The sequence below is a fragment of the Ictidomys tridecemlineatus genome, chromosome 8 (assembly GCF_052094955.1).
Source record: "Ictidomys tridecemlineatus isolate mIctTri1 chromosome 8, mIctTri1.hap1, whole genome shotgun sequence".
Taxonomy (NCBI): domain Eukaryota; kingdom Metazoa; phylum Chordata; class Mammalia; order Rodentia; family Sciuridae; genus Ictidomys; species Ictidomys tridecemlineatus.
In genome coordinates this window covers 34,123,372-34,150,083 of record NC_135484.1, presented here as the reverse complement: position 1 = coordinate 34,150,083, position 26,712 = coordinate 34,123,372, and the positions used below count along the sequence as shown (strand labels likewise).

The 26,712-nt window shown below is 32.0% G+C and overlaps 1 protein-coding gene across 1 annotated transcript in view; it reads left to right on the top strand.

Annotated features, from left to right (window-relative positions):
• Lama2 (laminin subunit alpha 2) overlaps nucleotides 1–26,712 on the top strand; it is a 572,217-nt gene that overhangs the window by 225,822 nt on the left and 319,683 nt on the right. Inside the window, exons 7-10 of the mRNA XM_078019194.1 lie at nucleotides 705–822; nucleotides 6,141–6,319; nucleotides 18,054–18,153; nucleotides 22,301–22,461. Of these exons, the coding sequence (XP_077875320.1) occupies nucleotides 705–822; nucleotides 6,141–6,319; nucleotides 18,054–18,153; nucleotides 22,301–22,461 (558 nt within the window). The remainder of the gene's footprint in view (nucleotides 1–704; nucleotides 823–6,140; nucleotides 6,320–18,053; nucleotides 18,154–22,300; nucleotides 22,462–26,712) is intronic.

Below are 26,712 nucleotides of genomic sequence, written 5' to 3'. Positions count from 1 at the left end.
AGTGAATGTTGGTAGGGTTATAGTTGGGTTTTGTTTTACTTTTGCTTCAACAAATTGTATGATACTTGACATTATACTCATACCTAGTTTTCTGATTAATAGATCATATAATGTTATCTCCTAGGAAGATTCAAAATCCTAGTATGTTTTTCTGGAAAAGAGTTAGAGTATCTTGTTACCTGGTAATATGCTGTCAGGGGTGTTTTCCAAGCTTTGAGAGCCACCAGGCAACCTTAGAAGGGCAGTGGCATGTGGCAAATGAGACCACTCAGAGCACACACAGATAGGAGAGCTAGCCCAGGGACACTAGATTTCTGTTCCTCCTCTGCCCCTAGATACAGAGTTGGGGGAATCAACTCTCTTCTCTTTTACTATATTCAAAAAATTTAAGGATACTTTGAGTGAAGACTTGAACTCGACACATCTGACTCAGAAAACGTGTGCATATCAGAGAATTCGGTGTTAAGAACACTTCCCATTGGTCTTCACTGATTTCTTCCAAACCTAAGCCCTTGATTCCAGAACCAGCCTGGATCACCCTAAGCTGGTATTGATCAGAGATACCCACTGCTTCCTGCCCAGGCTGACCTAGTTTTGGATTTTAGTACCTAGCCTAGAAGTCTTCTCTTCTTTGTACTGCCTTTTAGAAGGAATCTCTCTGTGTTTCTAAATAATGTTCAAAGTGTCTCCCACTTTGTGGCTAGAAATCACGCTGTGAGTGTGAGCACAACACGTGTGGCGAGAGCTGCGATCAGTGCTGTCCAGGATTCCATCAGAAACCTTGGAGAGCTGGGACCTTTCTGACGAAAACTGAGTGTGAAGGTATGTTCTTGAGAAGCCTACAGAGTGTGTCTATCTTCCTCTCCTGGAACTCGGGTAGCATAGACGTATGGAGATTTGAGATACTGTCCTCATACATCCAGTTTGTATATCTTATCCAAGGCAAGAGCTGGTGAACTCTTTACCTTGCTACCTTAGTTTTCCAGGTTTTACTTGGTTGTTTTAATTTGACACTTTTGAATTTACTACTGTGGAAAGATTATGAGAACATGTAAAAGTATACTATCATCATAAGAACAAACCTGATGCTTCTAACATTTTATTTATTATATATAATATAAAATATATTTTGTGTATTATATATATAATATAAGTATATTTTACATTATATATATATATACACACACACTCATAGAAATGCAGATAAATATTAATTAAAACCTAGACTGTGTAGAGGCTAGCCTCCCAAACATATACACTTAGGAAATTGTTCTGAAGCATATATTAGCTCCAATTCTTTCTGGTTGTTCCCTTGACAGTCTGATGCTCTACCCCTTTTTTCCTAGTAAATAGTCCTTACATACTCATTGTCTGATGAAGTGTGGGAAATAAAAGGTGAGAGATTATCCTCACATGTTAAAACCAGGTTATTATCAGAAAAAATTCATTCATTAGGATTTGATAATTATACTTATTAGAGGTACTGTTTAGGGCAGAATCTAGGAAGGGTACAAGGGTAAAAGGTGAGAAGGCAGGAGATGAAAATTGTGAGAAATGAATGCTTATCTTTTTTTTAATTGACATAATAATTCTACATCTTTGTGGGGTATCTTGTGATGTTTCAGTACATAATTATACACAGTGTATAATGTTCAAATCAGGGTAGGAATATCTACAGATATTTATCATTTCTTTGTGGTGTAAATATTCAAAATGCTCTCTTCCAACTTCTTTGAAATATATAGTATATTATAATTTCCCATATTTACTCTACTATACAATAAAATAACAGAGCGATGTCTTGTGTTAATTAGCTTTCTGTTGTGACAAAACACCAGGCAAAAACAACTCAAAGGAGGAAACATTTATTTTGGCTCACAGTTCCAGAAGTTTTAGATCTGTGGTAAGGCAGAGACATCATGGCAGAAGAGACCGGTAGAAGAACACTGCTCACTTTGCAGCAGCAGGGGTGTGGGGAGAAGCAACTTGGGACCGACCCGGTACCCTTTCAGGTTACATCCCCAGTGTCTTCCTTCCTCCAACCTGACCCCAGCTCCTACAGTTCCCGATACCTTCCAACAGTCAATTCAATTTGACCTGTTAATAGATAAATCTGTTGATGAGATCAGAGACCATGTGATCCAATCACTTCCGTAAAGCTTCACTTCTGAACATTATTGCATTGGGAACTAAGCTTTCAGCAGATGAACCTGAGCAGAACACTTCAGCTCCAAACTATAACAGTATCTACCGACCAACTTTGACTCTCCCTATTCCCTTCTCTTCCCGACTTCTGGAACCCTTATTCTACTTTCAACTTCTATGAGAGCAAATTTTTTTCTTGATTTAACACATGAGATTGTGCTTTATTTGCCTTTTAGTGCCTGGCATATTTCACTTAGCATAATGCCTTCTTGTTCCATCCTCATGATCACAAAAGGAAGACATCATTTTTTCTATAGCTTGACGGTATTACTATATGTATAGCTATTTGCTCACAAACATCTTTAAATTTTGATTAAATGATTTTTTAGGCTTATGGAATATCAGCAACCACAGTGGAAAAAGCATTTTAAGGTAGGGATTCTTCCTGATACCTTTGACATTGTGTCAAACAGTTATAATTACGTAATATTAAGCAATTCTGCAAAATTTTTTACACTTTTCACACACACACACACACATACACATATACACACACAAATACACATACAATAACAAGACCAGTTCAACTTGTCAGCCACAGAAATAGACTATAGAAAAGCAGATTTCTACTTGCTATTATCTATATATTGATCTATCCATATATAGATAGATAGATATAGATATAGATAGATAGATAAATAGAGATATGTATTTAAAACTCTAAGATTATGAAACTATTTTGTCTTTCTCTGTAGGGCAGAGAGTGGGTTATATTTTCAAAGAGAAGAATAAACATTTCAAAGATCCAGAAATTAAAGATGGGCATTTTAAGCATAAAAATCTTCAAATAAACAATGTGCTTTGGGCAAATGTATACATTCCTAAAAGTTTATATTAAAAAACAATTTCCAAGTTGAATTGCATTCCAACTGACTTAATATTTATAAATTCTTCTGTGACATGATAAATCCCTCTATTTAAAGGATAATCATCTTCTAAATCACTTAATTGGGATTTTCATTAGTATAGCTTATTTAAGGCAAGATGTATCTATCTCTAAAGAGCAACTAATATTCATTGCATTGCTAATCCTTTACTTACATGGTAGTTTCATAGCACATGTTTTAGACATTCTGCTAAACATCAAGTTGCTAATAACAGCAAAAAAAAAAAAATACCTCTTTTTTTGTGTTGTCCCTGTTGTCAGAGTCCATGAACATAGAACTGGGCAGGGTGGTGATAGACAGCAACCAGTACTATAGGTAGAGTGTCCTGGCTGTAGGAGAGCTCTGAAGAAGAACTGTCCAGGTATTGATGTTACACCTGCAATAACTCTCAGTTATAAATATACTCAGCAACACTGATTCTAAGTTGCATAAATTTGCATTACTTCGTATTTCCCTCTGTTTATACCAGCATCAGAAATCCTCAATTTCGGGCTGGAGATGTGGCTTAAGCGGTAGTGCGCTCACATGGCATGTGTAGGGTGCTGGGTTTGATCCTCAGCACCACATAAAAATAAAATAAAGATATTGTTTACACCAAAAACTGAAAAATAAATATTACAAATTTTCTCTCTCTCTCTTCTCTCTCTCTCTCTTTAAAAAAAAGAAATCTTCAATTTCTTTTTAACATGTTCAAATGGGATGCTTTAAGCATTCTTGTGTGTTGTCCTAAATACAAAAATTATTTATAATACAGAGATTTGTACTTATTACTATATGATCACTAGAATGATGCTTGAAATTTCATTACTGTAGCAAAAGTAACTATATGCTAAATCCAAAGTCAGCAAATTGGGGAAGGTACTTGAAAGAAACTTGGAGAAGAGACTATCCTTACTATATAAAAAATATTATTTATCAATATGAAAAAATTCAATAAACCTGCAAAAAATGAGCAAAGGTAAAAACATGAAATTCTCAGGGAAAAAAATCTTCTTTAAAATTTAAGCAAAAGATAATTGTATTTATAATAAAGTTTTCCAATTACAACACTAAAATATAATTTTAACTTAGTAAAGTAAGCATTCAACCAATTCTTGCATGCTTACTGTGTCCAGAAACGGTTTTAAAAGGATTGATATGACACAAAATTAGTGAAGCTTTGGTTAACAATTCCATCATATTTATTACTAGGGGGGAGAAATCTACCCTACCATATCTAGATGGGAATTTTTAAAGCTAATAAAATTTAACTTTTATGGACTTTGTGACTAGAAATTATACTTCCAAGAATTTAGCCTATAGATGTACTCATATAGGTTTACAGTACATATTATCATGATCCTATCATTATTATGCAATTGCTACAACTATTGCTACTAACATTCATTGAGGTGAGTAGTTAGTAGTCTGACATTCATCTTTTGCATTTGCAAAACAGCTGTCTGAATACTAAAATAATACTAAGATTTGAATTTTCTCCTCAAAGTCACTCAACTGACAAACAGGAAGTGATTTTAGAATTATAGACCATGCCCTGGTATTCCCAATATGTATGCAATGTTATTTAATGGGGGAAATCTGAAAACAGTGTAACTGTCTATTAATAGGGACCTGAGGTAGTACCCAAGGTAGCCTTAGAAGATGTATATGCTAATGTGGAATAAAAGCAACACAATTCACTGTTAGTAAAATCTCACAGTTCAGAACACTGGTCATGCTTTCTAATATAAAAGGAAAATTGAGCTGTGTATGTATGTGCACACCTATAGACACACACACATCCATACCAAGGTAAGGACAGATATGAAACTCAACATCTGAGGGAGATGTTGAAAAGGAAGAATATTGGAGCTGGAGTTTTAGCTCAGTGGTAGAGTGTTCACTGAGCATGTTCAAGGCCGTGGGTTTGATCCTCAGCACCACAAAAATATAAAATAAAGATATTGTGTCCAACTACAACTAAAAAGCAAAATATTTTTTTAAAAGGAAGAATGCTGTATAAATTATCTTTCTCTAGTTCCCATCCTGATAGAAATTCCACATGATTTTTGAGGGCTTTGTCCTTTCTGGGGAAAGTGATTTTTCACTTCTTTGATTTTCTATAATGCAACATGAAAAATACGAGGAAGACTAAGAGCAGGACAAATCAATTTGGAACTTATTTATAAAGCATTATGCTAAAGATTTTACATGCATTATCTCACTCAATGCTTTTAAATATCCATATCTGGTAATTACTATTGACTACTCATGTTTTATATGGAAACTGAGTCTTAGTGAAATTAAGAAGTTCTGCACATCACATGACTAGTAATTAGAGGCGAGGACATGTAAATCCAGCACTGCTTGGTGCTCACTTTGTCCTGATTACTGGATACCTGCCTTATATCTTATATCACTCACCAGGTGGAATGTGAAGGCCTGTGGCCCTGGTAAGAAGTGCAGATTCTGGAACCTAACTTCAGAATTTGATTTCCAATAAAAATTAGGTTAGCTTTTTTTAAGTTAGGATACTTATCTGTGGCTTGGGTTCCTAATACATGAAAAGAGATTTATTTCAATTAAAATCTACTGTAATAACCATAAAACAACTAGAATAGAGTCTGGCATATTAAAAAAGTAAGCTTTAGTTGTTACTAGTAGTAAAGGAAAGGAATTATATTCTGAATGTTCTTTTTTACATGTAGTGTCTAAAACTGAAATTCATATACAGTAATTATTCATTACAGATGACCTAGTTGCTAATCATTCAGTACTATCATTCAATAATTTATAATTTAATATAATAGGAAATTGTAGGCTGAACTATGTGAACCTGTTTCACTTTTATATATCAAAAGTCAGTAAAATATCATCAGTTTCATGATTCAGCTTATATTTTGATCATTTCATATTTCATTAAAAGCACAAACTTATTAATATATCCAATAAATCCAAATACTTTCTAAAGGTATTTGTGTATGTCTGATAAATTATAACAGAAAATACTTTTTAAATATGTCTGAAATCTGAGATTAATGTTTGCTAATTTATTATTTTCTAATGTAGCATGCAATTGCCATGGAAAAGCTGAAGAGTGTTATTATGATGAAAACGTTGCCAGAAGAAATCTGAGTTTAAATATACATGGAAAGTACATTGGAGGTGGAGTATGCATTAACTGCACACAAAACACTGCTGGTATAAACTGTGAGACATGTATTGATGGCTTCTTCAGACCCAAAGGGGTAAAGTATATTTTTATATCACAGTTATTTTTGCTTTTTCATATGAAGACATAGGATGCAAAAAATAATTTTGACAGGATTTCTAAGAGGAGTTATTCGACTTCAAATTTTAAAAGGTGACTAGAACTTTTCATCATTGAAGCTGATATAAATCTTTAAAGGATATAAGACATTTGAATAGCCCTAGAAAATTTTATTGTGCCTCATTCCAGTCAATACTCACCCACAGAAAACTCTATTCAAATTTTTATTTTTTTCACGTAGCTTTCTTTTGTTTTAAGTTAGTGTCATGTGGATGTACATAATAGTGAGATTCACTATGTTGTATTCACATATGTACATAGAAAAGTTAAGTCAGTTTCATGCCACTGATATTCCCTATCCCATCCTTCCTCCATTTCTATCATTGCCCTTTGTCTACTCCTATGATCTTACTTCTGTTCTTTTTTAAACCACCCCTTCTAATTTTGGATTAGCTTCTGCATATCAGAGAAAACTTTCAACTTTGGTCCTTTTTTTTTTTTTTTGGACTAGCTTATTTCACTTAGCATGATAGTCTCCAGTTCCATCCATTTACCAACAAGTGCCATAAAGACATTCTTCTTTATATCTGAGTAACACTCCATTGTGTGTGTACATTGTAATATATGTGTCACATTTTCTTTAACCATTCATCTATTGAGGGGCATCTAGGTTTGTTCCATAGCTTAGCTATTGTGAATTATGCTGCTATAAACATTGATGTGGTTTCATCACTGTAGTATGTTCATTTTAAATCCTTTGGACATGCATCAAGGAATGAGTTAGCTGGGTCATATTGTGGTTCCATTCCCAGTTTTCTGAGGAATCTACTTACTGCTTTCCAGAGTGGTTTGTATAACTGTATCATTTTCCTCACATCCTTCCCAGCATTTTTTGTTACTTGTATCATTGAAAATTTACATTCTGACTGGAGTCAGAATAATTGGAGTGAGATTCCAGTGTAGTTTTAATATGCATTTCTCTAAATGCTAGAAATGTTGAATATTTTGTCACATATATGTTGATCCTTTGTATATTTTCTTATGAGAAGTATCTATTTAGTTCCTTTGTTCATTTATTGATTGAGTATTTTTTTTTTGGTGCTAAGTTTTTGTGCTTTTTGTATATCCTAGTTATTAGTGCTCTGAGGAGCAGGTGATAAAGATTTTGTCCCATTCTGTAGATTCTCTCTTCCTGCTCCTTGATGGTTTCCTTTGCTGTGAGAAAGCTTTTTAATTTGATGCCATTCATTTATTTTCTTTGCTTTAGGAGTCTTATTTAAAAAAAAAAAAAGTAAGTTCCTGAGCTGACATGTTGGAGTGTTAGGCCTACATTTTCTTCTAGCATGTGCAGGAGTTCTGGTCTAATTCCTAGGTCTCTGATCCACTTTGAGTTGAGTTTTGTGCAGGATGAGCAATATGGGTTAAATTTCATTCTAATACTTATAGATTTCCAGTTTTCCCAGCACCATTTGTTAAAGGAGCTATCTTTTCTCCAACATATATGTTTGGCACCTTCATCTAATATGTGGTAACTGTATTTATGTGGAGTTTTCTCTGTGTGTTCTATTCTAATCCATTGATGCTAGTATCATGCTGTTTTTGTTACTGTAGCTCTGTAGTATAATTTGAAGTTTGGTATAAAATATTGGCAAACTGCATAGAAATACACATCAAAAAGGTAGTATACCATAATCAAGTTGGATTCATCCTAGGGATTCAAAGTTGGTTCAACATACATAAATCAATAAATGAAATCTACTAAATAAATAGACTGAAGACAAAAATCACATGATGATGTCAATAGCCACAGAGAAATCATTTGACAAAGTATAATACCCATTCATGTTTAAATCACTAAAAAAGCTAGGGATACAAGAAACATATGTCAACATTGTAAAGGTTATATATGACAAACCTAAGGCCATTATTCTGAATGATGAAAAACTAAAACCATTTTCTCTAAAAATAGGAATAAGTCAAAGATGCCCACTTTTTATCAATTTTATTCAATATAGTCTATGAAAATCTTGTCAAAATATAAGGCAGGAAAAGTAAATTAAAGAATACAAATAGGAAAAGTAAATCTCAAATAATCTGTTTCCCAATGATAAGATCCTATATTTAGAAGATCTGAGAAACACCACCAAAAGACTTCTAGAACTCATAAATTAATTTATCAAAGTAGCAGGATACTATAAAAGCAACACCCATAAATCATTCCTGTTCCTATTCATTCCAAAGATGAATCTGCTGAAAAAATAAATTAGTAAAATTATATAACTCATTATTACAAGCAGAGTTTCTATAATAAAGAGTTACTGAATTTTTTAACCTGGTAAAGGCTTTTATTCTTTGCTACTTTCTTTCAATTCTTTTGTTTTGCCATTCTTTTAAGAATATTTATTCTAATTTGTTATATATGACAGCAGAATGCATTTCAATTCCTATTACACATATAGGGCACCATTTTTCATGTCTCTAGTTGTACAAAAAGTAGAGTCATACCGTTTGCATCTTCATACATGTACTCAGGGTAATGATGTCCATCTCATTCCACCATCTTTTCTTCCCACATGCCCCCTTCCCTTCCCTGCCTTCCCCTTTGCCCTATCTAAATTTCCTCCATTCCTCCCCCCCCCCAATCCTCAGCATGGGTCAGCATCCTCATTTCAGAGAAAACATTCAGCATTTGGTTTTTGGGGATTGGCTTACTTCACTTAGCATAGTATTCTCCAACTCTATCCATTTATCTGCAAATGACATGATTGTATTTTCTTTTAATGCTGAGTAATATACCATAATTTCTTTTTTTTAATTTTATTTATTTATTTATTATTTTTATTTTTTTAAATTTTTTTAATTGTTGGTTGTTCAAAAAGTTACATAGTTCTTGATATATCATATTTCACAGTTTGATTCAACTGGGTTATGAACTCCCATTTTTACCCCGTATACAGATTGCAGAATCACATCAGTTACACTTCCATTGATTTACACATTGTCATTCTAGTGTCTGTTGTATTCTGCTGCCTTTCCTATCCTCTACTATCCCCCCTTCCCTTCCCTCCCCTCCCCTCTTCTCTCTCTACCCCCTCTACTGTAATTCATTTCTCCCATTTGTATTTTTTTCCCTTTCCCCTCACTTCCTCTTGTATGTAATTTTGTATAACCCTGAGGGTCTCCTTCCATTTCCATGCAATTTCCCTTCTCTCTCCCTTTCCCTCCCACCTCTCATCCCTGTTTAATGTTAATCTTCTTCTCATGCTCTTCGTCCCTACTCTGTCCTTAGTTTCTCCCCTTATATAAAAGAAGACATTTGGCATTTGTTTTTTAGGGATTGGCTAGCTTCACTTAGCATAATCTGCTCTAATGTTAACCATTTCCCTCCAAATTCTATGATTTTGTCATTTTTTAATGCAGAGTAATACTCCATTGTGTATAAATGCCACATTTTTTTATCCATTCGTCTATTGAAGAGCATACTTGGGAATCAACCTAACAAAAGAGGTGAAAGACTTATACAATGAAAACTACAGAACCCTAAAGAAAGATATAGAAGATCTTTAGAAGATGGAAAAATATACCCTGCTCATGGATAGGCAGAACTAACATCATCAAAATGGCGATATTACCAAAAGTTCTCTATAGGTTCAATGCAATGCCAATCAAAATCCCAAGGGCATTTCTTGTAGAAATAGAGAAAGCAATCATGAAATTCATATGGAAAAATAAAAGACCCAGAATAGCAAAAACAGTGCTAAGCAGGAAGTGTGAATCAGGCGGTATAGCAATACCAGACTTCAAACTATACTACAGAACAATAGTAACAAAAACAGCTTGGTACTGGTACCAAAACAGGCAGGTGGACCAATGGTACAGAATAGAGGACACAGAAACCAATCCACAAAACTACAACTATCTTATATTTGATAAAGGGGCTAAAAGCATGCAATGGAGGAAGGATAGCATCTTCAACAAATGGTGCTGGGAAAACTGGAAATCCATTTGCATCAAAATGAAACTGAATCCCTTTCTCTCACCATAATTTCTTTATACATTCATCTACTGAAGGCTATCTAAGTTGGTTTCACAATTTTGCTACTGTGAATTTGGCTGCTATAAACATTGATGTGGCTGTGTCCCTGTAGTATGATGTTTTTAAGTCTTTTGTGTATAAACCAAGGAAGGAGTGGGATAGCTGTGTGAAATGGTGGTTCCATTCCAAGTTTTCCAAGGAATCTCCATAGTGCTTTCCATATTGGCTGTACCAATTTGCAGTCCAACCAGCAATGTATGAGTGTGCTTTTCCCCATATCCTTGCCAACACTTACTGTTGTTTATATTCTTAATAGCTTCCATTCTGACTGGAATGAGATGAAATCTTAGAGTAGTTTTAATTTGCATTCCTCTAATTGCTAGAAATGTAGAACATTTTTTCATATATTTTTGATTGATTGTATATCCTCTTCTGCAAAGTGTCTGTTCAGTTCCTTGACCCATTTATTGATTGAGTTATTTGTTTTCTTGCTGTTAAGATTTTTGAGTTCTTTATATATTCTGGAGATTAGTGCTCTATCTGATGTGTATGTGGTAACAATTTGCTCCCATTCTGTAGGCTCTCTCTTTACTTCACTGATGTTTCTTTTCCTGAGAAGAAGCTTTTTAGTTTTAATTCATTCCATTTATTGATTCTTGATTTTATTTCTTGTGCTATATGAATCTTATTAATGAAGTCAGGGCCTAATTCCACATGATAGAGATTAGGTCCTACTTTTTCTTCTATTAGACATAGAGTCTCTGGTTTAGTTCCTGGGTCCATGATCCACTTTGAGTTGAGTTTTGTTTATGGTGAGGGATAGGGGTTTAATTTCATTTTGTTGCATATGGATTTCTAGTTTTCCCACCACCATTTGTTGAAGAGGCTATCTTTTCTCCAATATATGTTTTTGGCACCTTTGTCTAATATAAGATAACTATAATTATGTGAATTTGTCTCTGTGTCTTCTATTCTGTACCATTGGTTTACAGGTTTATTTTGGTGAAAATACTGTGCCATTTTTTTGTTACTATTACTCTATATTATAGTTTAAGGTCTTGTATAGTGATGTCACCTGCTTCATTTTTCTTGCTAAAGATTGCTTTGGCTCTTCTGGGTCTCTTATTTTCCCAGATGAATTTAACGATTACTTTTTCTATTTCTATGAGGAATGTCACTGGGACATTTTGATTGGAATTGCATTGAATCTCTATAGTGCTTTTGGTAGTATGGTCATTTTGACAGTATTAATTTTGCCTATCCAAGATCTTTCCATCTTCTAAACACTAAAAAACTTGGGATATCAGGAACATGTCTGAACATTGTAAAAACCATCTATGCTAATCCCCAGGCCAACATCACTCTAAGTGGAGAAAAATTGAAAACATTCCTCCTAAAACTGGAACAAAGCAGGGAGGCCCTCTTTTACCACTTCTATTTATCATAGTTCTTGAAACTCTAGCCAGTGCAATTAGAGGAAAGAAATTAAAGGGATATGGACAGAAAAAGAAGAACTCAAATTATCACTGTTTGTTTATGATGTGATACTGTACCTAGACGATCCAAAAATTCCACCAGAAAACTTCTAGAACTAATAAAGGAAATCAGCAAGGTAGCAAGATATAAAATTAACACCAATAAATCAAAGGCATTTCTGTACAAGTGACAAATCCTCTGAAAGAAAAGCACTCCATTTAAAACAGCCTCAAAAAAATAAATAAAATACTTGATAATCAACTTAATGAAAGAGATGAAAGACCTCTGCAATGAAAACTACAGGATGCTAAAGAAATAAATTAAAGAAACGTTATTCAATTTTATCAGATGCTTTTCTGTATCCACTGAAATAAATCTAATTGTTTTCTTCTTATATGTTAATGTGGTAAATTTGCATTGATTTCTTAAATATTGAACCAACTTTGCATTTATGGGTTAAATACCACCTGATTATGAAATATAATCTTTATTTATTAGATGATTTTACTTAATTAAGGATTTTTATATTTTTGTATAAGGCATATCATTCTAAAGTTTAATTCTTTTGTAATGCCTTTGTCAGTTTTTGAATTGGCATACAATGGTCTCAAAAAATGAATTTGAAAATGTTTCCTTATTCTATGATTTCAAAAATTACTCATGTGAGATTGAAATTAATTGGAATTAAGGAAGTGGTATTAATTGTTTTTAAATGTTTCTTATATTTTTAGAATAGAATTCCCTACTAAAACTAAGCTTTTTGTTTTCTTCATAGAAAAACATGTGGTAATGAAATTAATTTTTATTGGTATAAGACTACATACACTTTGTATTTTTTCCATGGATCAGTTTCGATACATTAAAGTTTTCCAAGGATTAGTTTAATTTAGATAAGTTGTCAAATTTTGTAATAAAATATTTTTCTTTAATACCCCCTTATTCTTCTTAAATTGTAGAGTATGTATACTGACACCACTTCCTTAATTCCTAAAAGTTTGAATTTTATTTTTCGCTTTTTTTTTACTGATCAGTTTTATTAGGAGTTTATCAGTTTTCTAAATGTTTTCAAAAATTTTTTACCTTTTTCTATATTTATTGATTTCTATTTTACAATGCTTACAATATTCCTCTAACGTGTTTTAGTTTTCAATTTTTTATTATCTTACTACCTAACAACAAGGAAACAGATTATTTTGAAGCCTTTTTTCTATTATAATAAACATATTTATATATAAATTTTCTTCTAGTAAGTACTTTTAGCTGCTTCCCATAATTTCAGAAATGCTTTATATATCCATTATTATTTATTTAAAATAATTTCTAATTCTCGTGATTTCTTTTTTTAAATTTAATTTCCAAGTATTTGTATGTTAGTTGTTTGATTTCCAAATATGTAGTCTTTCTCAATAAATCATATATTTATTGTGTTCTACACTGAATATCATATTTTCTGAGAATGTAGTCATTAAGATGCCAAACTCTAGAAGTTTATTGACACTTATTTGTGGCGCAGTGCATGGTCTTTTGGTAAATGATTATGTGTACCTGAGATAGTTTGTCCTAACATTTTTTACTTCTGCACACATAGATCAATCCAATTTATGATTATGGATTCTTGCATTTCATGTTTTTTTTTTTACTATTTCTCCATGTATTTGAAGTACTGTAATTAGGTGCAGTCACATTACAAAATTTTTATATCTTTACATTTTATATTTTATATTTTATAAGTAGACATTTTAATAATTATGAAGATGTCTACTTAATCTCAGGTGAAACTTTTGGTCATAAAATCAACTTTGTCTCCAATTAATAAAGCTACAACAGCTTTCTTATGCTTACTCTGCATTTATATGTTTTTACTTTTTTTACTTTCAACCTATTGGTATCTTCATTTAATAGTAGATTGCTGTATAACTAAAAAGAATCAATAAAAAGTGAGTTTCTGCTAATAAAAAAATAGTAGATCACTTATAAATAATTATATAGATGTGTGTTTTTATCTTGGCAATTGCACTTTTTAAGTTGTTTAGTCCATGTATACAACATAGTTACCATTATGGATAGGTTTTGCTACGTGTTTTTTTCCTCAGAAACTTCTTAGCCTACATTTTTTCCTGTTGTCTTTTGTGTTATACACAACTATTTTTCACTATTCCACTTTATTTCTTCTGTCATCTTTTTAGCTATAACCTTGTGTATTATCTTTTTATAAGTTCATGCTTTAGTGATTGCAATACATACATTCTAAAATTATCACTATCTTATCAGAGTTAACTAATATGATACTTCACATACAGTTAGGAGAACTGCAATAGCATAGTTCAATCTATGCCTCTCTTTTGGGCTTTTATTTTCCTTTATTGCTTGTAAGCCCCACAGTACAATGTTGTAATTTTTGTTTCAATTCATGTTTTAAAAAAATAAATGAAGAAAAAAGAATTTTACAAATATATGCACACATATACACACACACACACATATATATACATACATACATACATATGCTGACACACATCACAGTCTACAGTTGAAATGCATGTGTATATTTATATACATATACACATATTTATATATGTGTATACATATACACACACATATATACATTCACACACACATGAACATATATATACATGTGCCATTTATAATAACCTTCAATTCTACCCTGTCAATTTGCCCTTTTCCTGAGTAACTTCTTCTACAGAACTACTAGTTATAAATTATCTTTTAAGATATTTTACTTAAAGATATCTGAAAATGTCTTTATTTCCATAATAGTTATAGAAATGGGTTTTTTTTAAGAACTTTAATGTAGTACCTTTTCTGAATTGTTTTTTTATGAGAATGTAATCATCCTTTGTATATTTGTTCTTCTATATATAATGCATCTTTAATTCACTAGCTGATTTCAAGATGTTCTTTTTTATATTTCTCTTTCAACGGTTTTAACATGTATTAAAAAAAAAAAAAAAACCTTGGCCTGTAGAGCAGATCTGGCCTATAGCCTATTGGTGTATGGTCTGCAAGCAAATAATTTACATTTATAAATGTTTGTTGGTATAAGAGGAAGGATGAGTAAAAGGATGATGGGAAGAAGAGGAGAAACAAAGAGCTTAAATGGCTTACAAAATCTACATATTGTTATCTGTCTCCTTATAGCAAAAATTTTTCAATCTTAGACGGGGATGTGTTCATGTTTGGATTTCTTTGTACTTATCTTGCTTGGTTTACTGAGCTTATTGAAATTAAAAAATTTATTTTACTTTTTAAATTATTTCCCATTTAGTACATTTTAGGCCATTAGTTCTTTAAAAGATAAAGACTCATTCTTTCTCCTTTACTTCTAGGACTCCATCTATATACATTTAGCTTACTTGGTTATATCCTATAGGTCACTGATGCTAATTTCTTAAAAATATATCTTTTCCTATTCTCTAGATTTGATAATTTAATATATCTGATGTTATGCCATTAAATTGCCACTTTTCTTTCTGCCATTAATAACTGAAATTAAGTATATCCAGTGAATTTTAAAACTGAGACATTTGATTTTCAGTTATCTGGAGTTCTCAAGTTTCTTACAGTTTCTATTTCTCTACTAAAAATACTCGATGCATTCACTCATTGTGAATGTCATTTATTTTATGTTGGATATATTTGCGGTACCTGTATTGACTTCTTTGTATGTCAATTTAAACACCTGAGTCACCTCAAGGTTTACTTTTATTGACTTCTTTTTCTTAAGCAATGATCACATTTTTCTTTGTTTCTTTTTAGAACTAATAATTTTATTTTCATAGGACATTTTGGATAACACACTGTAAAGACCCTAGATTTTGTTACCTTCCTCTGAAGATTTTCAGTTGTATCCTAGTTGGTAGTCAGTGCATCAAATAACACCTGGAAATTGTAAGGCTTGTTTTTACCCTTTGTTTGGTCAGTTTGATGGAATCTCAAGGTGTTCATCTAACCATGTTGATTTAAACTCCAACTTCTGATTATTTTATGATATGCTGCACCTGAAAATTGCTCAGGTGATTCAGCTTTCTGGTCATTGCTTTTTACTGAATTCCTTGGCATTTTCTTGAAGCATCTTTAATAATGGATTAGTTAAGCATTTGTGGGATAAAGATATATAGATTTTGGTTCTGTCTCTCTGTTAATATGGATCTTCTTCAGTACAATTTTTTCCCCTTAAAACATCAAATTATTCCAGTTTCTGCCTGTTTTTAATTGTTCTTACACATCCTCAAGATTCAAGCTTGTCCTCTGATTATGGGTTGCCCCATGTAAGACACTGCCATAATTGTAACTACAAGGTTGATCAAATTTTTATTAAAAGTCAAGTCATGAATCTGCCCCTAGCGTTTGGTACTTTGATAATTATAAAAATACTTATGCTAAACTAAATTTTTAAAAAACACATATTTTGCAAGCACTTAATATTTGGGTAGAAATAAAATTTTATGTATTGAAACTTACAAAGTAAAGTAATTTATTTCTATGATCATCTTAAAATTGTCTTAAATTTGATTTTAGATTTATTGACTAAACAATGTACATTTATTTATATATTCATATATTTTGTATATGAAATACATATAAAATAATATTTACTTAAAGAGCCATTTATTAATCAAAATTATTACTTTAATAAAATTAAAAATCAAGGTAGATATGTTTATAGAATCTCATAAATTAGAAGTTTTGCTGAACAATCTGATTCACTTATATTCTTCCAATTATCACAAGACATGATAATGAATTAAAAGGGCTTAGTTTACTAAAGCTCATCATTAAGATCATAAATCATATTTATGAGTCTAAATTTTATTCAATAGAATTTTTTTGTAATATGTTACTGAGGGTGTGCTTTGTTTTGTTTTGTTTTAGTGCCCTGATAGTTCTTCTGGATAGAAAGCCCTCTTTCAAATTATTTACTCATGTATTCATATATCCAACTCCACTTTAAATGTCCCTTTTTTTTGGAAAATATTATTTAAGTTTATTGTGTTATAGGGGTATCCTTCTTCTTTTTCTTAATAAGGTTCTGTTTGTTTGTCGTTTTTATCACTGTGTATATTTTCTTCAACCCGAGTCTTTCACATTTGTAACCCCTGTAAGCTCATTACAGGTAGAGACCATGACTCTTATATTAGCTATGTAGTTCTTACTTCAAAATGGGAAAAGAATGAATGAGTCTAAAGCAAATGATGATTTCGGAACTGCTCTGTGATCTTAACTGATTCATATTCAATCACATGAGTAAGCAACTGCGATTTTAACATTCTGATTTATATTAGCAAATGAGTTTTCACTAATAAATTAAGTTTAATTATAAATATATATGAAAGGCATATTTTATTGGTGGAAAATGTTTACATAGCTATATATATATTTAGTAGCATTTCAGTATTTTCTGGACAACTAATTTAGGTATTTTTATTCTTTTCCTATTCCGTCTGGAAAACAAATGTTTCATATATAGTATATGAATGTAGTCTAGGTTTGTTTCATTAAAATATTCTAACAGGAAAAGTTAGTAGTTACATTAATCATTTAATACATGCCAGATTCTTATGAGATTTTTATATATTATTCCTTTTAATTTTGATTTATGTAACATCACTGTAGTTGTTTTTATTACCCTTATATTAGAAGAAAGTAAATAAATCACACACAGCTTCACAGCCAGTAAGTGGTCACACTGGGATATAATCTGAAGTTTTCCTAATGACCCAGGTCACATTGTTTCCTCTCAGGTTACGCAACCTAACAGCCAGGAAGGCCTCATTATAAAATATATATTAGAATATTCCCAATAAATATCATTGTTATTTTTCTCTGTTATGTTGACAATACTGTGGTGATAAAAGAGGTGCATCCTTAAATGCATAGTTTTTAAAGTCTCTTTATCAGGGATTTTCTCTACAAAATTCAACAAAGGATTAAAAGAGATGATATTTAACTGCTGAATGTAGGTAACAAATAAGTTTATTGTAATCTTCTTCTCTATGGATAGAGTTAGAAGAACTTGATTTTAGAAATAGCATGTGTACTAAAGTTCATTTCTTGTAACTTTTCCCAAAATAATTTATTTTGTATTATTAAAACCAATTTGTCCTTAAAAGTGGCTGAAATGAAAAATATTGGGTGTTTTTATTACATGTGATGAAAAATATTTTAATATTTTTATTAGGTATCACCAAATGATCCAAGACCATGCCAGCCTTGTCATTGTGATCCCATGGGTTCCCTGACTGAAGTCTGTGTCAAGGATGAGAAATACGCTCGCCGAGGTGAGAGCCGCAGAGAGCCCCTGCCCTTAGGAAGTCACAGGGAAGGCCAGCCTCCAGCATTTTCAGAACAACTTACAGTGAATTCCACTCACATGATGCACATCCTTCAATTTATCAATGTGCCAGTTTTTCCCTGTAGGGACCAGATTTTGTTGTGTCGGAAATTAGTTTTATGTGAAATTATAATCTCTTAAAAGCAAGAAGAGTTTAGTCATTTGTTTATATATTTATTATATATGGACAAATACACATACACACAGATATAGACACACTTGCAGAGTTATCTGTCTCTTAAAAATGGCACAAATTCTGAGAAACTTGTCATTAGGTGATTTTGTTGTTGTATAAATGTCCTAGAATGTCCTTGTACAAACTAAAACTTTACCAGGCAATATAATGCTATGAAACCACGACGTCAATAGTATATGTGGTCTTTCCTTGACCAAAATGACATGCAGTGCATGACTCTTTGTGTGTGTGACTGTGTGAATGTGTGTGTGTATGTGTACACGTGTAGAGAAACAGGGAGAGACTGTGACTCAATCACAAGTCTGTGATGTCTCTACATTATTTTGTGTGTCTCATTATTTATTAGACAGTTTTGTAGCCTCTGTGGCTGCTAGTGTAAAATGGCAGCATTCACTGAAGGGTGTGTATGCTACAATGGAAAGAAAACAGGGAAGAGCATATAGTGAAATGGAAGCAATAATACGGAAAGCAAGAAGTGTACATAAAGAGCTATAAAAGATAGTAGTCATGAGTTAAAGGCAAAGAGGCTGATGTTCACTTAAGCCAAATACTTTGGGAAATAAAATCCACAATGAACTCCAAACATCAAGGAATCAAATCCCAACCTAACTTCTTAGTATAAAACGCTTGGGAGCTAGTTCTAGGGCAGTCATTTGCCAAGTGTAAGTAGGAAATTCATAAAATGTATCTGGAGCCATTTCTTTATATCTCAAAGAGTGAATTCTTGTCTTCTTTGGAAAGACTAACATAAATCATGGCTACAATATAGGGGTTTTTTCCCCTCTAATGACTTTAGAGTAGAAAGACTGGCAGTGTTTCTCTGGTATAGTTCAACCTACCTGCTTTCTTTATAAAACTGCAGACTTGCTTAGCAATTTGAGCATTATATGCAGTCTTAAATCTTCAAAGATTAAAAGCTAATGTGTTTTAATATTTTAATAATGATTACTGAGGTCACTTTTCATTTTAAAACCCCTTTCCTTTTTCTTTTCTTTTTTTTCAGTAACAACAAAATCACAATGTTATTTTCAGCAATATCATTTATCTTCTGTCTCCTTTTAATAAGTATATCATTGTTGAAAAAGTTATGTAAAATGTAAGAAAATAACTACAATGCAGTGGTAATTCAGCAGAGATACTACTATTAACATTTTGCATGGTTTTGTCATAATGTATAGAGATTTTTTATAATGCTTCTTTTTACTTTACATATGAGTTTTCTTATTATCACCAAAACCTTCTCTAAAATCTGTTTTCAGCACCTAAATAATACATTAGAATATGGTTATACCACAATTACCCACTGAATTTAATGTAGACATTATTATTTCCAATTTTTGTGTATTATAACCAATTATTTAATGAATACCATTGTATATAACTATTTTTCAATTGAAAGAATATGTGGTGCATGATTTAAAAGGAAGGGAATAAAATAACAGGCAATAGTATCCTTGTTGATCTCCTTACCTCCAGTCTTCTTTCCAAATTTAACTATATTGAGTTTTTTCTTCTATTCAGTTTCTATAAATTACTTCCAGTATCTAAACAATATTCATTCAAGCATTCTGTCAATATAACATATTGCATATTGATTCCATATTGAAATGCAATGCAATGTGTTATTCATACCACCTACCTTTTATCCATTATCCTTACCTTTTTAATATATATTTCTTCTAAATATCTTCATTATGATAAATAGAAAGCTTAAATATTTTATAACCTTTTAAATTTTGACTCTATCTTGAGGTCCTACAATGACAGATCAGAAAAGTATCATCCTTACACTGTGCCTTGCCAGGTGTGGCAATTACATACTTATCTTTTCAAAGATTTTACCAAGTTATATTTGTGGCTTTAGATTAGTAATTAATTATTATAATTTAAAAGTATAAGCATAATCAAGATTGGCATTATTATCATTATTGGCATTAATATCAGATGCATATTATTCAATACAGAGCCGAGTTGTAAAATTGGCCACACTCTTGTAATACACTTTACCTTCAGGCTTCGTCTGATTTCATAATCTCTTTAGGAAAGAGTCCAAGATGTAGTCTAATGGTTTGAACTACTTTTATCAAATTGTGTCACTAAGCAGTAAAAGAAAATATATTCCCCTGCCTTTTTGGCATTAATTTGATTACTAATAACATATAAATGTTTCTTTTGTGAATTATCTGTTTTCTTTGTTTTCTGCCAGTGTAAGGTAGTCTTAAGATTTTTAAAAGCCCTTTAAATATTAAAAATAATAATAGGTTCTATCTGTTATAAACAATTTCTGTGTCTCACTGGTGTTTATAAGAATTTCTAACATATATTACTTAAATAATTTTTATATAATCAGCTCTCAGAATTCAGATAATTGTCTTTAGCTATAATCCTGGCACTATGTGAGATTATTATATTATAATAATATGTCCTATTTGTTATAAAAAATATCTGTGTCTCACTGGTGTTCATAAGAATTTCTAACATACAGTACTTAAATAATCTTTATATAATCAGCTCTCAGAGTTCAGATAATCGTCTTTAGCTATAATAATGACACTATGTGAGATTATTATATTTTAAATGTTTTTCTAAACTGAGTTTCTTCCTACCCTTTATAATCTTAGAGATATTGTATCCCCAAATTAGATGAATGTATTTATTTCCTTCGTTTATGATTTCCTTTTATAATATCTAATTGATTAATCTATCCGCAAATGATTTTGGTAATTTTATAAGGAAAGTTTCCATCTATATTTTGTTTCTGAATGATTTCTTTTGTTTCACTGATATTAATACTATCTCTTGAAACATATTAAATATGATTACTTCATATTCTATATATATTAGTAGTGCCATTGTTACCTGAGTCTGATTTTGCAGTTTGCTTTTTCTACTCACTGCTAATCATTGGAGTTTCATTTTCTAAAATGTTTTATAAGTATGTGTTGTATGTGTGTGTTGGTGTTGTGATATATGTATGTTCATGCTTGTGTGGGGTTGTCCTTTCAGAAGCTTTGAATTTGTATGAGATTCTCTGATATGACTTCTTAACTTATATAGGACCTAGGATTTTTATTATTGTTATTGTTGCTTTCTTCCTCCCCTCTTTTTTTTTTTTTGCATGCACTATATTTTATTAATTTGCTCTTAACTTTTCTGAATTTTGAAGGTCTATTACCTGTATATATTTGTTTGGCACTTTTTATATTTTTCTAACCAAAGACATGAAGGAAAGGCAATATCACTGATGGTATTACTGAAAAAGATTCTAAGAGCATTCGTGGAGATAAAATTTATATTTTATTTTTCTCTGTATATAAAAAAAGAATTTTAAGCTGCATTTATATCCCTCTTCTACTTATTTGTATGTCCAAAATATCTATTTCCATGAATACTTTCAGTCTTTTCTTCAGTAACATGACTGTGACATTGTCTTTAGACCATCACTCCTGAATTGTTGTCTTAAGTACCATATCTTCATTCTCAAGGCCTTTGCCCATCTTGTGTTAGTGTGATGGGTATGTTTTTTGATCTATCAAGATGCACAAGTTAATACTTATTCTTCCCAGTATAGTCTCATTACCTAAGATTATGTGGAAATTGCTATTTTCTAATTATTGTTATAATTTTACTACAGCCTTGGTGGATGGTTTATGTAGTAGTTTGAAAGTTCATCTATCTTTTTTCATCCTGAATCTCTTGAAAGATATTTTTAGAAGTTGCAGATTATCATAAATGTAGCAAACTTCCTTTTGAATTTGGTACCCAATAGCTATAACTATTGATGGACAGCAAGAATCTAATGTTTGTGTCAAAATCAGCTTCTAAAGATTACTATAAGAAAGCTTTGAGAACCAAATTATGTATTTGTTTTTAAAATATGTGGTGCCTCTTTCCTTAGGTCTGGCACCTGGATCCTGTCATTGCAAAACTGGCTTTGGAGGAGTGAGCTGTGATCGGTGTGCCAGGGGCTACATGGGTTACCCAGACTGCAAACCCTGTAACTGCAGTGGTTCAGGGAGCACAAATGAGGATCCTTGTTTTGGTCCCTGCAACTGCAAGGTACATAGATTATTCTAGTAATGTTCCACGGTCAAGACAGAGGTGATTTTCTTTGGCTCCTCTGTTATGTCTGCTGGCATTAAGCAATTATAACAACTTCTCCTAATAATATCCACCATCTATTCTATATGTAGTACTTTTATAAGTGTCCTTAAATGCTTAACAGGTTCACTGCAGCAAGATATTTATAAGTCATCTGTCATTTATCTAAAAACTACAAATATACAGAAGATAAGTCACCTTAACAGACTGTGTCATTTTATAACCAAAAGGCTTCCCCCATTGCCCTTATTCTCTGTTAATTGAAAAATACACAGCACTAGATACAGCAATTCTTCAAAATCACAATATATTCAAATCTGTTTCTTCGCATGTAATACTTAAAAAATTCTGTCAAGGGATTCATTCTGGATTTTTAAATAATCCTCTGAATTTTGAACCTAGATAGGTCTTAATATTCTCACCATATTCAACTGTTCGGTTTAATTACCAAAAGTATAAGAAGACCTAGTGGAATTGATTAAAGACTCAATATTTTCTCCTAAGACTACTTTTAGAAATGAAATTTTATTTATTGTACATGCTCAACTAATAGCTCATCATGTACACTCAGAGGGATGCATTACACCTGCAGCTTACACACATAGAAGGAACAGTGTGGCATGCTCAAATCTAAAATAAGACATATTTACATTATCTATTATAATCAGCTCCATAATGTTCTGATCAGTGTATAGCTACAGTAACTAAGAGAGTGAACAATTTTTTGAAAAAATTAGTATGCCATAATGATACAAAAATAAAAATTACTACTTTTTTCATTTTTTTAAAATCATAGATGGAGGCGCCTTACTAGTTTATTAGTCTTTTCTAGAAAGTTTTTATTACGTGATTATGGCTGATAGATGTATATCCTTGTATGTGTGAATACCAACATTAAGCCATGACAACATTATAAGAAGTAGACAGTGAGTTGTTGAAAATATTAGTTTTAATATTAATATTAGTAGCAAATATTCATTTAATGCTAAATATATATATATATATTGAAAAAAGCACATCTAAAATATAAAGCTAAAAATTATAATGGTTGCGTAGAATGCATCTATTTTATCAGGGGCTATTTAGTTGCCAATCTTGGGCTATTGAACTTGGAACACTTGGCCAACTTGCTGTCTACATAAGGAAGCAGAAGTCCATGAGGCCATGGTAAAAAGTTGTCATGTACTGGAAGATAGTAAATTTTCTAGATTCAATACATTTTACTCCAATTTTATCTAAAATGAAAAATTGCTCTCATAGACCAAGGTTGGATAGCAGTCTATGAGTGATTACTTGCTTAAGGACATTTCCCCTGTCCATCCTGAATGCTTTTTTGGGGGGGGCAGGGCGGGGGCGAGGGTTGCAATTTTATAGGCTTTTAGTGCTTCTTCGCTGATATGTACTGAAATGAATTTTGTGTGTGCTTTATTTTCTTTTCCCCAAACTCCATAGAAATCTCTAACCTTTACCACTTGCGCAAATAAATGACAGGTAAGGCTAGGCTTAAAATGGAAGAGAAATGTCCTGAATCTATAGAATATAGGAAGCATTTCCTACACCTACCATTTATAGACTGATGGTTTGATGGTGTGCTCAAGGAAAGAATCACAAAAGTGAGGGAGGTAGACCTCATTTTGTTAATTTTCCTTGGGAAATACACTCAGAAAGGCTAGAATAAGGAAGCTGTATTGTTTGCAGAGCTCCCAAGGAAAGCTTCTTGAGCTCCATGTGCCAGCTCTCTGCCTGACTTAATGTTGTACTGAGAAGTGATTACCATCCTAATAAGAAAAATGCCTCCCACGAAGACACTTGAAGCTCTGTGCAGACAATTAAAATGCACAATAAATAGCAATTAAGAAATCATAAAAGAGATTGAAAAATTAAGTAAATAGCATCATTAAAAGAAATGTCTTTCAGCCAGATGATATTTTAAATAGTAGACTCTCTGTTCTTAAAAACAATTTGGGGGAAATAAAAACATGTAGAAAACAAGTTTCACAAAATATCTACATAAAGATCACAGACTATTTGTTCTAGCAGTTCAGATCACAAATATATATCATAATAATTATACCACAATATATTATAATGAATTCTATCACAACATACTGTAATTGAGACCCTATTGCTTCTTCTTTACAAGAATAATAAAAGCTAAATATTTCAGCCAACCACACATACAATTTCAATACTGAAAGAAATATGTACTAATGTAGAGAGAAAAGTGATATTTCCTTCTGTTTCATGAAAACATGGTTTGTCACAGTGTGTCAACTGATCATTAAAGCAGCATGGACCAAAAAGCTATTTAAGAAGCAAAATATTTGAGACATAAATTCATATAAATTATAGATTTTTGACTGAATAGGAAGAATATGTGTGTATTCATGTGCATATACTATTGATATCAAATTTAGTAATATTAAATAAGTATTTACTTATAAATAGAATAAAAATTACATGTAAAATAATCTATATAAGTATCATCTTCAACATGAACATTAACTATTAAGCACATGCATACCTATTTCCTTATACTATAAGATAATGAGAATTTTTTTTGTAATTTCATTAGAAAGAAATATCTCAAGTATGAAGATGTTTTATTGAAATGCTTCTTTATGAAGTCTTGAGACTAAATTTTTTTTTCTAGTCTTAATTTTAAATGACTGATACTTTAAATGCCACACTGAGTTTATGTGGATGACACCTTTCACATTTCTGCTATTTTAAACACCTAGATATGCTCCATAACATAGCAAATGGATTTTAAAACACTTTGATTCATTAAAGAAAGGGAATTTTTTCTAGGCATCAGACCAAGGAAGAAAATTGAAGTTGAGCAAAAATTCAAGCAAAACTCAACACTGAGTGAAGTAGTAGGTGTGAGGCTAGTCTTGGTTATAAGATGGTAACTAAAGTTTGGGTCTTTAATACAAAGGACTGGACAGTAAGATTGAGGGAAAATGCAGCTGATTAAACTTAAGGAAGTATACTGCTAATGATCTCTGAAACTGAAAAGGGGTCTAGAAAACTCTTCCTGCAAACCCAGACAGGCAGTTTTTCTTTGGGATTGTGGGTAGTGAAAAATTAGTGCCTATCTCCAAACCGGAGTGCCACAGGGGAATGGAGTCAATCTTATTCTCCCTTGTATGTCTGAATTCTCCAATAAATCAAGCAAGTGGTTTTCCCATAGGAAAAAGAAACAGAACTACAACTAAAAATAAGTTCACTATAGAGCAGCACAGTGCACAAGAGAAAAATAACTACAAAAGGAAATTGGTAGCCATGAATATGAGAATATTTGTACACTAAAAACTAGAAAGCATAGTGTGAAACAAATCATATAATCATAAAACATGTAATCCCTTTTGTCTCATAAATCATAAAACTAAAACTATGTTAAAATGTACCATCATTAAAATATGATCTGAAGATTAAAGAATAAAAAATAAGAACTAGAAAAATTATATAAAGTAGGGTCCTATGTTAAAATACAAGAATAACCTGGTTTAGAAAAGAAAATTTAAAATATATATAGTCATTAGAAATAAAAAAAATCAGTCAGTAGATATTTTAGTCAGCCTTTCAGACTAAAATATCCATAAGAAAAACTTAGAGAAGAAAACATTTATTTTGGCTCAAAATTTATTTTGGTATCAGAGGGTCAGGTGATGGTGGGTGAACTCCATGCTCTGGGCCCAAGGTGAGGCAGAACATCATGGCAGATGGGTGTGATGGAGGGATGCTGGGATGTTCTTGGCAGCCAGCAAGCAGAGAGAGAGAGCAGAGTGGGGAACAGGACACAGTGGAGGTGAATCCTTCCAGGGAAGGCACCAGTCATCTACCCCCTTCCAGCCACAGCCCACCCGCCTACCAAGTACCACCCTGTCAGTCCATTCAAATTAGGTTAAACTGATTCTGTTACAACTCTCACAATCCAATCATTTTACTTCTGAACATTCCTGCATTAACCTAGGAGCTATTGGGTGATACTCTATATCCAAACTATAACAGTGATTTAAACAAGAGATTAGGTACTACTAGATAGTGAGTAGAAAATACAGTCTAGAGGAAATTGCCTACCAAGTGGCATAGGAAGGTAAAGAAATGATTGAAATAAAAGAAAAGATGAAGTTCAACCTAATTTTGGCAGGGATTTTCACAGAAAAGAGCAGATGATATTGGGTAGAAACAATATTCACTTTA